The sequence below is a fragment of the Littorina saxatilis genome, linkage group LG6 (assembly GCF_037325665.1).
Source record: "Littorina saxatilis isolate snail1 linkage group LG6, US_GU_Lsax_2.0, whole genome shotgun sequence".
Lineage (NCBI taxonomy): Eukaryota > Metazoa > Mollusca > Gastropoda > Littorinimorpha > Littorinidae > Littorina > Littorina saxatilis.
Window position 1 is genome coordinate 55,977,352 of NC_090250.1, and position 16,653 is coordinate 55,994,004.

General features: G+C 42.2%; 1 protein-coding gene across 1 annotated transcript in view; it reads left to right on the forward strand.

The window, feature by feature from the left end:
- The window catches only part of LOC138969569 (POU domain, class 4, transcription factor 3-like), a 16,440-nt gene extending 12,610 nt beyond the window's left edge, over positions 1 to 3,830 (forward strand). The window contains exons 2-4 of the mRNA XM_070342408.1: positions 236 to 666; positions 742 to 933; positions 1,728 to 3,830. Of these exons, the coding sequence (XP_070198509.1) occupies positions 236 to 666; positions 742 to 933; positions 1,728 to 2,061 (957 nt within the window). The 3' untranslated portion in view covers positions 2,062 to 3,830. The remainder of the gene's footprint in view (positions 1 to 235; positions 667 to 741; positions 934 to 1,727) is intronic.
- Positions 3,831 to 16,653: the final 12,823 nt, after the last annotated feature.

The following is a 16,653-nucleotide window of genomic DNA, read 5'->3' on the forward strand; positions in this document are numbered from 1 at the left end:
CATATTACTACGATCGAGGCTGTTCTCAAAGTCCTTAGAATATCATGTTATCGCACAGCTTACCGTTTAATGTGATTACGTCATTCTCTCGAAGAATCCTTCCAGAGCTGCGTTACTCTTGGAAATTCTGTAGAAATACCTTTCAAACACGTCGTCTTGAGTATTAACGTGACCTTAGCCATTCGCAAATTCTCTGTGACCTTACATAAACACGTCCAAATACTGTGTGTTTCAGGGCAACTTTTTCTCCGGGCTGGACGATGGCTTGCTGGCCCGAGCCGAGGCGATGGGCGTGGTGGACATGGGCAAACCCGGCGGTGGACATCAGCTGATGAAGCCCGAGGGGCTCTACGGGCACACGCCCGACTTCACCGTCAGTCACGGGGGCCCACCACGGGGCCAGATGCCCCCCATGCACCACCACCACCACCCTTCCTTCGGGCCCCCCACCGACTCCATGTTCGAACCCCTGACGCCCAGCAACCCCCCGGGCATGCCGCTTGGCCCCGTGGCCTCCATGGCTGAGCCCCACCCCCACCACCCCAACGTGTCCGTGTCCTCCGCTTCTCACGGGCACGCGCCCCACTCGCCCGTCCACCACCAGATGTACGCCAACATGTACAGCGCCGCGCACCCGGCGGCCGTCAACCCCCACACCGGCCTGCCCCCCAACCACCCCGTCAACATGCACCCCCACCACCCACACCACCCGCACGGCGCCCACCCCCACCATCACCACCACCCTCACCACCCGCACCCCCACCACCCAGGTGTTCACGACGGGGACTGCGACCCCCGCGAGCTGGAGATGTTCGCGGAGCGATTTAAGCAGAGGCGAATCAAGCTGGGCGTCACGCAGGCTGACGTGGGGTCCGCCCTGGCCAACCTCAAGATCCCCGGCGTGGGATGCCTCTCTCAGTCCACCATATGCAGGTGTGTGGGCTTGCTTTTTGAAGGGAGGGGGGAGTGGTTGTCCGTTTTTTTGGGACTTGGATTTGGTTTTGCCTTTTGGGTGTTTTTTTTATGGTTGTGTTTTGCGTTTGTTTTTATGTTTTGTTTGGTAGGGGTGGGGTTGTTTTTTTTGGGGGGAGGGTGTTCGGGGCAGGGGAGGGGGGGGGGTGTGCAGGGGAAGGATGATAAATTCAGCTTTATACCTTCACAGTTGGTGTTCGGCCGAGTACAGTTAACATCTTCCGACACAATTATCATTGATGGTAATGTTAACATCTTCCGACACTATTATCATTCATGGTAATGTTAACAGTGCTATCGTAGTGCCATGAAATAAAAGCCAAGGAAAGCCTGAAAAGCCAAATAACACATTCCGCACGATGGTATTTGACACGTCGTTAAACACTTGTTAGTCAATTAACCAATAGTGCAATCACCTACAGTTTTTTGATTTGCAGAACGGCAATGTTACAATCGTAAACACTGTATTGATTCAAGGTTAGGCAACGGCACATTGTTTACTTTGTAAGACGATAGCAAACATAATAATTAATACATAAAACACGAATATCAAAACAAGAATCTTCCCATGTGACTCTGTTGTATCAAGGTTTTAAGGTGTTATTCAGCTTTAGGCCCATAGCCTCATAGGGCATTTTTAAGCTAACACAATACACAGCTAAATCAGACACACACAGACACACGCACAATGAAACCAATGTGACCCTATGTTGTTCTCAACACATTATGCTCAAACCGACTCCTTTAACTTGCAGGTTCGAGTCCCTGACGCTGTCGCACAACAACATGATCGCCTTGAAGCCCATCCTGATGGCCTGGCTGGAGGAGGCTGAGCGTCAGGCCCGCGAGAGGAAGGCGGAGATCGGCGCGGACGGCGAGAAAAAGAGGAAGCGCACGAGCATCGCTGCGCCGGAGAAGCGGAGTCTGGAGGCCTACTTCGCCGTGCAGCCGCGACCGTCGGGCGAGAAGATCGCGCAGATCGCGGAGAAGTTGGAACTGAAGAAGAACGTGGTGCGCGTCTGGTTCTGCAACCAGCGACAGAAGCAGAAGCGGATGAAGTTCTCGGCGTCCAGCATGGGTCATCACTGACCTGACCTGTTACACTTGCTATACGTTCCTTGTTTGACCTGACTTGAGTGAGTTGCTGTCGTCATCTGACCTGACTTGAGTGAGTTGCTGACGTCATCTGACCTGACTTGAGTGAGTTGTCTTCATCTGACTTGACCTGAGTGAGTTACTGACGTCATCGGATGTCATGTGAGCTGACTTGAGTGAGTTGCTGACGTCATCTGATGTTATATGACCTGACTTGAGTGAGTTGCTGACGTCATCTGATGTCATGTGACCTGCGTTGAGTGGGTTGCTGACGTCATCTGATGTCATATGACCTGACTTGAGTGAGTTGCTGACGTCATCGGATGCCATGTGAGCTGACTTGAGTGAGTTGCTGTCATCATCTGACCTGCTTTGAGTAAATTACTAACGTGCTGTGACCTTTCCCCAAAATCGTTGACAAACATTGTAACCTCGTATCAACGTCAAGACACAACACTCCGCCAAGCAGTGCAGGAACCAAACGTCTGTGTTTTCAATCTTTGCATAACAAGTCAGCGAAATGGTGTGGATATGGACACACACAAAGACTGAACAATATGTTTCCCTTGTGTGACGGCTTCTATTTTCACTCAATGTTTTCGTGGTTGAAAACGAATAACACCCTTCTCTTCCTCAGTTCAACTTTCACCGAGGATCCGATGAAACTGTGTTAGTCAGTGGTTCAACCTTTACCGATGATGTATGGTGAAACAAGGTGAATCATTAGTTCAACTCTTACCGATGGTATATGATGAAACAGGACGAACAATGAACGTGTGAAGTTTATCTCAAAATGAAAGTGTTCTGTTTTGTGTTACCTGATGCGGGACAGTTTTGGAGAAAAAAACAACCACGATCCCAACAGTAAACATTACATTGTTTCTACTCACCCATGCAAGAAACGGCAACAAGTTTAACACTTATGTTGCTATGTTGTTGTTGATGTTGTTTTAATTCCAGTTTGCTGCGTAGGGTTTGTGGGGGATAGTGTGTTTGTTGCACATACTCTGGGCAAAAGCTCCTTTGTTGCTAATACCTACATTAATCTATTCCTACTGGCCGGGGATATTGTGGCGTGTGCGTGGCGACATCTTGGGACCATGAAAGCAGACGACCTTCTCTTATTGTGTTTGCACAGTAAGTCATTCAGCGAATACTTAACGGCTTGTACTTATTGTTTGTGCACAGTGAGTCATTCAGCGAATACTTAACGGCTTGTACTTATTGTTTGTGCACAGTGAGTCATTCAGCGAATACTTAACGGCGTGTACTTATTGTTTGTGCACAGTAAGTCATTCAGCGAATACTTAACGGCGTGTACTTATTGTTTTTGCACAGTGAGTCATTCAGCGAATACTTAACGGCTTGTACTTATTGTTTGTGCACAGTCAGTCATTCAGCGAATACTTAACGGCTTGTACTTATTGGAGTGTGGTGTGCGCTCACACGAGAAAATGTGAAATTATCTTTTTTTCCAAAAATAAGGAGCGACTGTCTCCACTACCGCCTTCTTCTTTGCTTTTGGCTTTGTCTGTTTTTCTTGTTTTGTTGGCGGGGGGAGGGGGGGTGTTAGATTGTTTTTTTCTCAACCTAAGTGAAATGTCTGATTCTATTTTGCTTTGCTTTTCTCCTATTTTTGAACCCAACAACCAACCCAGGCCCTCCCCCACTCTACGCATATCACCCCAGCTCCGCTGTCTTCCCCCTTTTACCTATCATATCACCCCAGCTCCGCTGTCTTCCCCCCCTTTTACCTATCATATCACCCATTTCTCAGGCTAGTCCTTAATAGATTTAACCTTGTGTGCCTGTAGGACTTTTAATATTTATTACGTCTTCCCCCCTTTCTCTGTCCTTTTCCTACTTTTAGAACTGAACCGTCAGATTTAATGGAACTTCTAAAATGTTGCACTATATATATGTTTCGTACTATTATGGGTTTTTTTTTCTTTTGAAAGTTAAAACGGATAGTAATTTTGTAATTGCACTGAAATTAAATCCTGACAATTTTGTTTCAGTCTAATTGAATTTCATTAGCAAGAAGAAACTAAGTAAGATTAGTTTTCACATTAAATGAACGGTATTTTAACAAATGATTAAACGAATGGGTGTCATTTGATAGATAGGCTGGTTTTTTTTTTAATATACAATTAATTTAATTTCGCAATTTAGAATCGTTTCACAAATGCATGAAGTCACTTTGTGAAGGAAAAATGCCGTTTTATTTGATTTGCATCTTGGTGTATTTTGAAAGGTCAATGAAGAGTTTTCTGTTTGTCACCACTAAAGCTTTTACATTCCCCCCCCCCCCCCTCGCCGCCTCCCCCTCCCCCTCCTCTTCCCCTCCCTTCCTGTCTTTATACTACATCTCCGGGTTCTTTGTCTTCTTTCATTTCTCCTTCTAATTCCAATTTTGTTTTTATTTTTGGTGTGAGTGGGGAGGGCGGTTTTGGCGCCGTGTTTTATTCAACGTTATTTGACTGTAGACGGTAAAAGATTGACAGTTATCAGCCACTTGACAGTTTACATGTTATTTTTCGATTTGACACCGTGAGAAGTCGTCATGGTAACGATGATATGACGATGTGTCAACCATTGCCGAGGACTTCACATTGTACATGAAATGCTGTATAAGCCGTCACACACATTTTTTGTGTGGTAATTTCTATTATATTGGGTTGAATTGTTTTAAGAAATGAGCGTTTTATTAGTGTTGCTGTGATTCTTCTGCTGTGGAGTTTCGAACTGACTTTGATTTTGTGAGTGCTACTTCAAGGAAAATGAACAAACACTTTGTCTGGTTGTTTAGATGTTCCGTGTCGATGATATTTGTGTCATTTGATATTATCGTTTTTGACTGCGTCAGGATGGGCACAGTGGAAATACACGTTGTAAATTATTGTCTAAAAAAGGTATCTGTGTGTGTGTGAGTGTGAGTGTGTGGGTGTGTGTGTGTGTATGTGTGTGTGTGTGCGTGCGTGCGTGCGTGTCTGTGTGTATGTGTGTGTGCGTGCGTGTGTGCGTGTGTCGAATCGCAGACGCAAATGATGCTGACTGTTTGTAAAGTGACAGTGTACAGTCCCGTGTTACGCCTGATGATGTGTTTTGTTCCTTTCTTTGTTTCTTTCTTTCTCTCTGTCCTTCTTTCCACAAAGAATTTGTGCAATATGACCCGCATTCTGGCTGCATTTTATAATTCCAATGGTTTTCATTATTGCTATTCTTTCTTTTGACCATACTGTTTTGATTGTTGGTAAAAAATAAAATAAAAATGTTAAAAGATTTATTTATAAAAAGCGTCTTCAAGAATTCCGAAGCTGCGTTTTGGTTTTGCATGATGTTGCTGGCTATAAGAATAAGAATAAGAATAAGAATAAGAATAAGAATAAGAATACTTTATTATCTCATAGAGAAATTCAGGCGTGGTACATAACAATAATACAGGCAGGACATTGTTTCTACATAAGACATATAGCACTATACATTCCAGCAGTCCGGGGTTTGGTCCCATATTTGTATTATATATGCCGCCTTGTTTCTACTACATTAATTGTGATCAGTAGACAGCTATGTTTTAACTTTTGGGGGGTTTAGTTCGTGGCAATGATAGTTACAGGAAATTTGCTGCAAGCAGTGAGAATTAATGTTTTGTGCTAGGTAATTATTAAATAACTTCAGCGGATAAAAATGCAAGACGATGGTTCACCAATCTTCTGATGACACATGGTAGATGTGTTGTTGCTTTGATGACACATGGTAGATGTATTGTTGTTTTGGGGTTGTTGTTGTTGTTTTTTTGGATTTTTTACAACCACTACAACAAGTTTCACCATTTGTTTTTCGTTTAGTTATGAAATGCGTTCCCTCTCCCCGCTCCATGTTACCCCCCCCCCCCCCCCTATAATTTAAAGCCATAGGACCTATTCTCAAGATTCGTGCTAACCTTTTGAGACAATTTGGGTGAAGGGGAGGTGGGGGGGGGGGGTGTTATCGGTCTGTGGTTGAACTAAAAAAAAAATCTAAAAATCAGCATGTTCTTTGAGTAACATGGGAGATTTTAGAGCCCCGTGTCGAAGTGTGGGTCTGGGCTCCCACTAGACGTGAAAGCTTCATGATTTTATTCCATAGATATAGATACATTCCGTTGAGACACATAATGATTATATATTATATACTGTTCTTCTCAACATTCTCTGAAATACGCTTGTTCATTTTCCATTCACTAATTCTACGAAATACTTCAAAACGTCATGATTGCCAGCTGTTTACAAATCAAATGATGTTTTGCTCTTTATTTATTGTTTTATTTTTTTTTTACACTTTATCTTTCTTTTAATTTTGGCGCTGTTTTGTACTGTGGATTCCGATGTGCAATACTGGTAATGATAAGAATGCAATTGTCACATTTATTGATGCAACATTTGGTTTGTACATGCGTGTAATCATGATTGATATTAAATTCACTCGAAAACAGTGACGAGTGTGTTCGGTGTGTGTGTATGCGTGTGTGTGTGTGTGTGTGTGTGTGTGTGTGTGTGTTTGTGCGTGTGTGTATGTGTGTGTGAGTGTGTGTGTGTGAGTGTGTGTGTGTGTGTGTGTGTGTGTGTGTGTGTGTGTGTGTGTGTGTGTGTGTGCGAGCGCGTGCGTGCCTGCATGAGTGAGTGAGATAGTGAGCGAGTGTAGTGTCTCACTTGGAGCTGCAGTCAGTCTGGCTTTCCATTGGCTTTTCAACAGTACCTTTTCTTATGAAAAAAACCCAGCTCTAATTCGCAATGCCGATGAAAATTAATTATTTAACATTACTTGTTCTGCGCACCGTCTTACCGATGGCGCTGCTGCTGCTTTTGGTGTTGGTGTTAATTTCGTTTTTCTTGTCGTTTTGTTCAACTTGATGATGTGAGCTTTCAGAAGAAGCAGCTACAACAAATAAAAGAATATTTAAACACAATTACCAAATCTAAAAAGAGGTGTTTCGATGTGTTGATGTTTTTTTTCCTCTGTCCTGTTTGTTTATCTGTATCTTCTTCGTCGTTGTTGATCGCCAAAGTCAGGTTCACTTGAGTACGGTTCGCTTTAGTTTAGTTCAATTTTTGAAGATTTTATTTTAGTTATGTTGAGTAGACCTTCCTTTGCTGCACTTAAGTTTACTTTGGCGTATGCTAAGAAATAAGTAATGACGGGAATGCGTTTTTAATCAAAATTCGTTTTGCTCTTGGAGACTATAGCTTGATGTTGTCTTTATTCTTCTTTTTATATTTCTTTCATTTTTATTTCTTTTTTCCCCTTTCTTTTAGTTGTCTTGCCGCAAAGCTCTAAGCCTCACATTTCCCCGTTTCGCGTAAGCCCAAGCTTTTGATTTACGGATGTGTGACAGGAAGTGGTTCTTAACGCCCCGCCCCGTCGTGCACCGCGGTATCCGGTTACACTTGTCCTGCCGCCATTTTGTTTTGGGAAAGCAGCTTACAACTCCCAGAGAGCCTGCCCCGTCCCTAATCCTCTTTGGGAGTTTGGAGTGTAAAGCAGAATGAATGGAACGCCCTGTCTCTCTCTGTCTCTGCCTTTGTTTGTCTCTGTCTGTCTCTGTCACTCTGTCTGTCTGTCTGCACACGGCACACGCCGCACCGCACACACTGACTGACACACACACACACACACACACACACACACACACACACTCCAGTCTCTCTCCCTCTATCTCTCTGAGCTATGTACCCAGCTTTCCTCTCAGTGTTCCACTCTAGACACACGGTAGGTCTGTTTCTACAAATGTGACCCTTGCATAGCTCACTGTTCCAATCTCTACACACGGTCTGTTTCTAAAAATGTTGACCCTTGCATAGCTCAGTGCAGTTTTTTGACTACTCCGTCAAGGAGTTTTAAGATATTGTTAGAAATCTTTCCCTGAATGTCCGGAATGGTCGTTAGCATTTTGCATGTGGGTGATTTTATTGTAAGCTCACCACCTTCACAGGTGGAGCACTGCCAATCCGTCTGAGAAATTACAAAAAAGGCAAAACGAGATGTTTATGACATTTTCATATGATGTTCGTATAAAGATTAGCCATCTTACTTTTAAAGCCATAATCATTTACAGAAACACATCTGAAGAGAGGGGGACAGAGAGACAGACAGAGACAGACAGAGACAAAGAGACAGAGACAAAGAGACAGAGACAGAGACAGACAGAGACAGACAGACAGTGGGAGAGAGAGAGAGAGGGGGTGACAGAGAGAGACAGATGTCCGCAAACAAAAAACAAAAACAACAAAACAAGTCGCGTGAAGCGATGTAAAAACGTTTATTCAAACTGTCGGTCTGAACCTAAAACATCATCACCGAGACTTTTTTGTGAAGCCGAAATCACGAATAACACTGTAACAGGCAAAGTTTGACAGTGATATCCTCCACGCTTTTAGAGCGCTAACCAGAGATATAGCGTGACATAGCAAAGTGTGTTGCACGCACTGTGAGTTCAGCTCACTGACCGGGAATAGTTGATGTTGTAAATCGCAGATACTATCATAGGGTATTGTCACTTTACCCCTGTCCTTGGACATTAAGGGGTTGTCCAAGTAATCGGCCGGGAGGAAGAAAGCCCGGATAGATGCGACAGGAAAGCACTTTTAAAACAGGTAAATGGAATAAGCATTCGAATATCGCTAGAGTGTTTATCGCATAAGTTGAATCGACTAACACTGTAAACTGTAAACATAGCAGACAGATATCTAAGACAAGATGTCCGCTATTTATTTTTTGCAGTGCGTCGTATAACCGGTCTGAGAGGGAGATAGTGTCCAGATGACAAGGGTGACGGATCTGAGAAGCCGCCGAAGTATCGTAACTCTAGACCAGCATAGCTGAAATTCGACGGGATTTCGCGAAGTTATTGCAAGGTTATGGTTGTCCGTATGGTTGGACCATAGAGGTCACAGGACGAAAGGAACTGAGTAGACCGAGGTCGCCAGTGGAAGGAATTAGCATTCAGATACATTTCCTAGTGAACGGCCATAGCTATATAGACGCTGTGTAATTCTGTGTATGAACAGAGTTAAAATATGTCTATAAGATCTTAATTACATAAGATATAATGAGTGTTTAGTAGGCAGAGCAGACGGTGATTTGAGTCTGCCGGAATATGAACTGTAACTGTTTTTTTCTGACTACACACGAGCCGTGATTCGATACCAGTAAAGTAGATATCGTGTGCCTGTGAGTTCACGGACTGTTTGTGTATTTCTCTACATAAGTGAAGGGTAGAGAGTTTTGTTAGTGAAATTGTGCACGGGATTGTAATCTCGCTTTGTTTTTGCATCCAAACCTGTGAGTACCCAATTATTTAATACTGCCTAACATTTATGTTCATGATTGTGTGTATTTGTGTGTATGTTTATTGTAACTGTATAATACAGTGGAGGGAACCTACATTTGGAGTTGTTTGTTCCTGTATGATAGCGTACTAACGCATTTGCATTCATTCACATTTTTGTAGTATACACTTGGCTAGTTGTTGAAACCCAAAACATCATCACCGAGACTACATGAAGTACACTTGGCTAGTTGTTGAAACCTAAAACGTCATCACCGAGACTTCATGTAGTATACACTTGGCTAGTAAGTTGTTGAAACCTAAAACATCATCACCGAGACTTCATGTAGTATACACTTGGCTAGTTGTTGAAACCTAAAACATCATCACCGAGACTTCATGTAGTATACACTTGGCTAGTTGTTGAAACCTAAAACATCATCACCGAGACTTCATGTAGTATACACTTGGCTAGTTGTTGAAACCTAAAACATCATCACCGAAACTTCATGTAGTATACACTTGGCTAGTTGTTGAAACCTAAAACATCATCACCGAGACTTCATGTAGTATACACTTAACTTGGCTAGTTGTTGAAACCTAAAACATCATCACCGAGACTACATGTAGTATACACTTGGCTAGTTGTTGAAACCTAAAACATCATCACCGAGACTACATGTAGTATACACTTGGCTAGTTGTTGAAACCTAAAACATCATCACCGAGACTACATGTAGTATACACTTGGCTAGTTGTTAAAACCTAAAACATCATCAGCGAGACTTCATGTAGTATACACTTGGCTAGTTGTTGAAACCTAAAACATCACCGAGACTTCATGTAGTATACACTTGGCTGGTTGTTGAAACCTAAAACATCACCAAGACTACATGTAGTATACACTTGGCTAGTTGTTGAAACCTAAAACATCATCAGCGAGACTTCATGTAGTATACACTTGGCTAGTTGTTGAAACCTAAAACATCACCGAGACTACATGTAGTATACACTTGGCTAGTTGTTGAAACTTAAAACATTATCACCGAGACAACATGTAGTACACTTGGCTAGTTGTTGAAACCTAAAACATCATCACCGAGACTTCATGTAGTATACACTTGGCTAGTTGTTGAAACCTAAAACATTATCACCGAGACAACATGTAGTACACTTGGCTAGTTGTTGAAACCTAAAACATCATCACCGAGACTTCATGTAGTATACACTTGGCTAGTTGTTGAAACCTAAAACATCATCACCGAGACTTCATGTAGTATACACTTGGCTAGTTGTTGAAACCTAAAACATCATCACCGAGACTTCATGTAGTATACACTTGGCTAGTTGTTGAAACCTAAAACATCATCACCGAGACTTCATGTAGTATACACTTGGCTAGTTGTTGAAACCTAAAACATCATCACCGAGACTTCATGTAGTATACACTTGGCTAGTTGTTGAAACCTAAAACATCATCACCGAGACTTCATGTAGTATACACTTGGCTAGTTGTTGAAACCTAAAACATCATCACCGAGACTTCATGTAGTATACACTTGGCTAGTTGTTGAAACCTAAAACATCATCACCGAGACTTCATGTAGTATACACTTGGCTAGTTGTTGAAACCTAAAACATCATCACCGAGACTTCATGTAGTATACACTTAACTTGGCTAGTTGTTGAAACCTAAAACATCATCACCGAGACTACATGTAGTATACACTTGGCTAGTTGTTGAAACCTAAAACATCATCACCGAGACTTCATGTAGTATACACTTGGCTAGTTGTTGAAACCTAAAACATCATCACCGAGACTATATGTAGTATACACTTAACTTGGCTAGTTGTTGAAACCTAAAACATCATCACCGAGACTACATGAAGTACACTTGGCTAGTTGTTGAAACCTAAAACATCACCGAGACTACATGTAGTATACACTTGGCTAGTTGTTGAAACCTAAAACATCATCACCGAGACTTCATGTAGTATACACTTGGCTAGTTGTTGAAACCTAAAACATCACCGAGACTACATGTAGTATACACTTGGCTAGTTGTTGAAACCTAAAACATCATCACCGAGACTTCATGTAGTATACACTTGGCTAGTTGTTGAAACCTAAAACATCATCACCGAGACTTCATGTAGTATACACTTGGCTAGTTGTTGAAACCTAAAACATCATCAGCGAGACTTCATGTAGTATACACTTGGCTAGTTGTTGAAACCTAAAACATCACCGAGACTTCATGTAGTATACACTTGGCTAGTTGTTGAAACCTAAAACATCATCACCGAGACTTCATGTAGTATACACTTGGCTAGTTGTTGAAGCCTAAAACATTATCACTGAGACTACATGTAGAAGACTTGGCTAGGTGAAACCTAAAAATCGAGAGGGTCGCGCTCGTGTCGACGAATTAAGCATGTAAACGTAGTACCGAATTTGAAGAACCGATTGTCTTTATTGTTGAGCACGTTTTTAGAGTAAACATGACATATCTATATATTTTTGATTCAGGAAACACAATGAATGCAATCATTTTTAAATCTTAATTTTAATGAACATACGCATTGATTGATGTATAAGCTTTCCCTTTCTTCTCTTTTTGTTTTGAAATCAGCGTTTTGCAGCATACGTTTGAGAGAGGACTCCCACGTTTGAGAGAGGACTCCCACGTTTGAGAGAGGACTCCCACGTTTGAGACTGAGGACTCCCACGTTTGAGACTGAGGACTCCCACGTTTGGGACTGAGGACTCCCACGTTTGAGAGAGGACTCCCACGTTTGAGAGAGGACTCCCACTGACGTTTGAGAGAGGACTCCCACGTTTGAGAGAGGACTCCCACGTTTGAGAGAGGACTCCCACGTTTGAGAGAGGACTCCCACGTTTGAGACTGAGGACTCCCACGCAGCAAACAAAAACAGCTGGATAGGAAGGACACATGACAAAGATATAATGTTTCCTCAATATCCTCTTCTTTTTTCCACTCCTCTTGGGATCACTAGCAAATGAAATTTCAATCTTTGCCCGAGACGCTTGGCTAGCTAATCGCGAGGAGATGAAAATTGGTGCCGATTAAAGATCGCTTCGTATTTTTGTTCCTTCATAATTATCGCCCCTGGGGCGAGGGTGGCGCCACTCTAGAGAGAACAATGGCGGGCAAGCATCTGTCTCTAATTCTCTGACAGCGGGATGGAAGGGGCGAGAGGGGAGCAGGGGAGCTGTTGGCGGACTTAAAGGGACCTAATGATATTGTCTTGTGCTTTAGATTAGGATGTTATGACTCTGTGCTGCGATTCATTCTTGTCCCTCTTATTTCAAGAGGAATTAACGATGTTGGGTTTGGCCAATTATTGCCTTCAGTTACAAATCGATGAATTAATCGCATATAAGGCTTGTCTAAAACCAATAATTGTTCACTTGTTACGGAAAAACTGAAGAGGCTCGAGGTGAAGGTCACTGAGAAGGTCATTATGAAAGGAGGAGGAGGGAGGAGGGGTGTAGACGTGGCTATATAGAATATTTCAGAACTTATTGACAATTGCACAAGTATATTGCTTTCTCAATGACAAGAAATTCATTCACTAAAGTTGAAAAACTCCGGTGCTGGAATTGTGTTGCAAATGTTTTGGTTTTTTTTAAATGGGAAGATCAGCATGTGTGATTTTTGGGGTTTCAGGTCTGTCACGTTTTAGGAAGTTTCAAAAGCATGTGGTGCTCTGCGGTCACATACAGATCGTGTGTTCGCCCGGCGCCGTTACCATCAGATCAAAGTACTCTATCGGTCTCACGACACTGATGTCACTGTCCCCCCCCCCCCCCCCCCCATCCTAAGTCACATTGCATGATTTTTTTTTTCATTTTGACGAATCAAGCCGTTAATCTGTCAGTAAATCTCTTAATTAGTCGGTGATGTGATCTCTCAGTCATCAGCCAGGCAGTCAACCAGGCCCACAGTACTCGTGGCCCGGACTGAAACGACAAATTACGGAACAGGTAGCAATCAAATGGTCTTTACATCCACACCCCGAGTAATTCTCATTCACCTACTAAAAGCACCAACATCATTGTTCACGATTAAAAGTACCAAACTTTAAAAAAACTAATTTCCATTTTCTTTCCAATGTCTGCCGCCTGCTGCTTCTGGTGCGGGGCTATTCCGGTGGCCTCTCCGGGCAGCATCCGGGTTCTTAGGAATCTGTCGTCTGCTTCATTGATCAGAGTGGAAGGCAAACTCATCAAATATTTACCACCTGCTCTGCGGGGACGCACATTCCGCCATCTTCCTTCTCGACACCTTTTTTCGGGGTTTCTATTTTGTTACAGTGTAGTGCTGTGCTCGTGCTGTAGAGAGAGAGAATTGAATTGAATTGAACTTTATTTAACAAGGATTAAGATTTAAGGCTTCGCCTTTTCTTACAATCTGTCCTTGGGACGCATAGACGCACACTTATATAATTAAATAATTAAAAATCAAAAAGTTAAAAAGTTAACCGACAAAAGGAGGTCGGAAAACTTCAGCACGTGATAATAAAGATGACGATGATGATGATGATGACGATAATGATGATGATAATGATGATGATGATGATGATGAAGATGAGGCATGAAGAGCATACATATTTATTAAGGAGATTTCTATAGCGCATAACTAAAAGCACTATGCACTATGCACATATGTGGTTATTCATAAAATCAAATGCATACTATGCAGGTAATTATAAATACAAACTGGTAGAGAGAGAGAGAGAGAGAGAGAGAGAGAGAGAGAGAGAGAGAGAGAGAGAGAGAGAGAGAGAGAGAGAGAGAGAGAGAGACAGAGAGAGACTGAGGCGGCACTGTCACACCCTCATTTTTCAATCAAATTGATTGAAATTTTGGCCAAGCAATCTTCGACGATGGCCGGACTTTGGTATTGCATTTCAGCTTGGAGGATTAAAAATTAATTAATGACTTTGGTCATTAAAAATCTGAAAATTGTAATTAAAATTATTTTTTATCAAACGATCCAAAATTACGTTTATCGTATTCTTCATCATTTTTTGATTAAAAAAACATATAAATATGTTATATTCGGATTAAAAACAAGCTCTGAAAATTAAAAATATAAAAATTATGATTACAATTAAATTTCCGAAATCGATTTAAAAACAATTTCATCTTATCCCTTGTCCGTTCCTGATTCAAAAAACATATAGATATGATATGTTTGGATTAAAAACACGTTCAGAGAGTTAAAAAGAATAGAGATATAGAAAAGCGTGCTATCCTCCTCAGCGCAACCGCTACCGCGCTTTTCTGGATTGTTAATTTCACTGCCTTTGCCACGAGCGGTGGACAGACGATGCTACGAGTGTACGGTCTTGCGGAAAAAATGCAATGCGTTCAGTTTCACTTTGTGAGTTAGACAGCTTGACTAAAATGTTGTTATTTCGCCTTACACGACTTGTTTTAAACTTTGTTCATCTCACCTCAGTCACTTTGTTGCTTAGAAATAGAACATAAGTAAATAAATGAATAAATATATAAATACAGGAATATTTACTATTATTCTTGCTCACACCACATCATGTTTACATATATATATTTATGTATTATCAATTAAGTGTCCCAATGGCTATTTGACCAATCAGGACTGACTCTAGCTGACCCGAGTTTTTGAATTTAAAATATGCAGGTGACCTATCCTGCGGTATGACTCACTTTTAATTCTTTCAAATAATACACTTGATCATTTTAAAAAACGAAAAGCCAGTTTTGTCGATGCGTGCTTAATCGCAGAACGTAAAAGTAGCCCCTTTCCTCTGAGTTGCCCTGGATACATTGCTCACTTGACACATGTCATGGTCAAAGGTCTGAAGAATCAAGTGAAATTGCGTCACTCAAGTTACGTCTAATGTAAAGGCTTGATATAAAACAAAATCAACGTTAATAGTTCTGAATTACAAAAGGCTTAGGATCTCTGTATCTGTGCGTGTGTGCGTCCAATCGCGGGTATGTGTCTGTGTGTTTGTGCCTGTTTTAGTGACACTACCCTTTTCCCTGTAAACGCCCCTTCAAGTTCAATTTTTTCCTCCTTCGTTGTCGTCATTGTTCATGGAGTTTGTGGAAGAAAGAATTAATTGTGGGAAAACACACATCCTATCCAATATCCCTTCAAATGAGCCGCGCCGCAGAGAAAGGGGGCTTCACTGATTGCTATCTTCCTGCGATGATCAGTGTCCCTTCCCATTCCCCCCATTGCCCCGCCCCTTTCCACACAACACTACTCCCAGTCCCCATGCTTGACGGCGACCCAGGCAGCTGTGAAGGATGCTACAAGGAGTATCTGCTAATAGCAGCTGTTAGCAGTGTAACAATAGTGGCTGTTGGACCTCTAATCGCCGCCGCCTTTTTGCCCAGACCGCCGCCATCTTGGCATTCAAAATGGCCTCCGCCGAAGCAAAGACGACGGCCAAGACTGACTGAAGAGACGAGCGGCTTCTGATGGTGCTTCAAACGACCCGTGGTTTTCTTTCAATCTTTGAACCGACCCCGCAGCTTTTAAATGTTGACCGTAATAATGTCCAGACTAATGATGTCTGGGATGGGTTTGCCTCGTAGAATCAGAGTGCTGACTGGTAATAACGGTTGGCTTTTGTGCGGTCCAGCGCTTCAGTGACGTCATTGAGTTTAGGATGAGTGTTGTGTCCATTAGCATCATGATCTTTACAGGGTGGACCCAGTTAGATGGACTGGCAGCCACATGTTTTCAGCTGATCCTCAACCGTAGGTCCAGATCACCGACATATGACACCAGGATGGGGTTGACTAAGCTCCCCCCCCCCCCCCCCCCACCTTAACTCAGTATCATGTCAGTGTCTGTGGTCGAGATTAGCAAGACGAATGACGAGCTGTGTCTCCTTTCTCTGTTCATTGAAAACTGCTAACAAATCAAAGTTGTCTTTTTTCTTTTTTTTCTTTTTTTCTCTTAGTGCATATTGAACAAAAGCTGAGAAGCAGTGGCAAATACAATAACAACAAGCACCATCATTGTATAACAAAACCGTCGAATGAGTATTATGATTTTTAGAAGATATAAATATATTAGAAATTGCTTTCATTAGCACACTTGTTTGTATCTTGTGTTCTCAAACGATAGACTATTTTCATTCTTTTCCATTACATGATGGACCGAACCTCCTCCCTCATTTCTATGGTGTATTTATGGACCATACGTTTGTATAATGATTCTCGGGGGGGGGGGGGGGGGTGTCAAAGAGTCA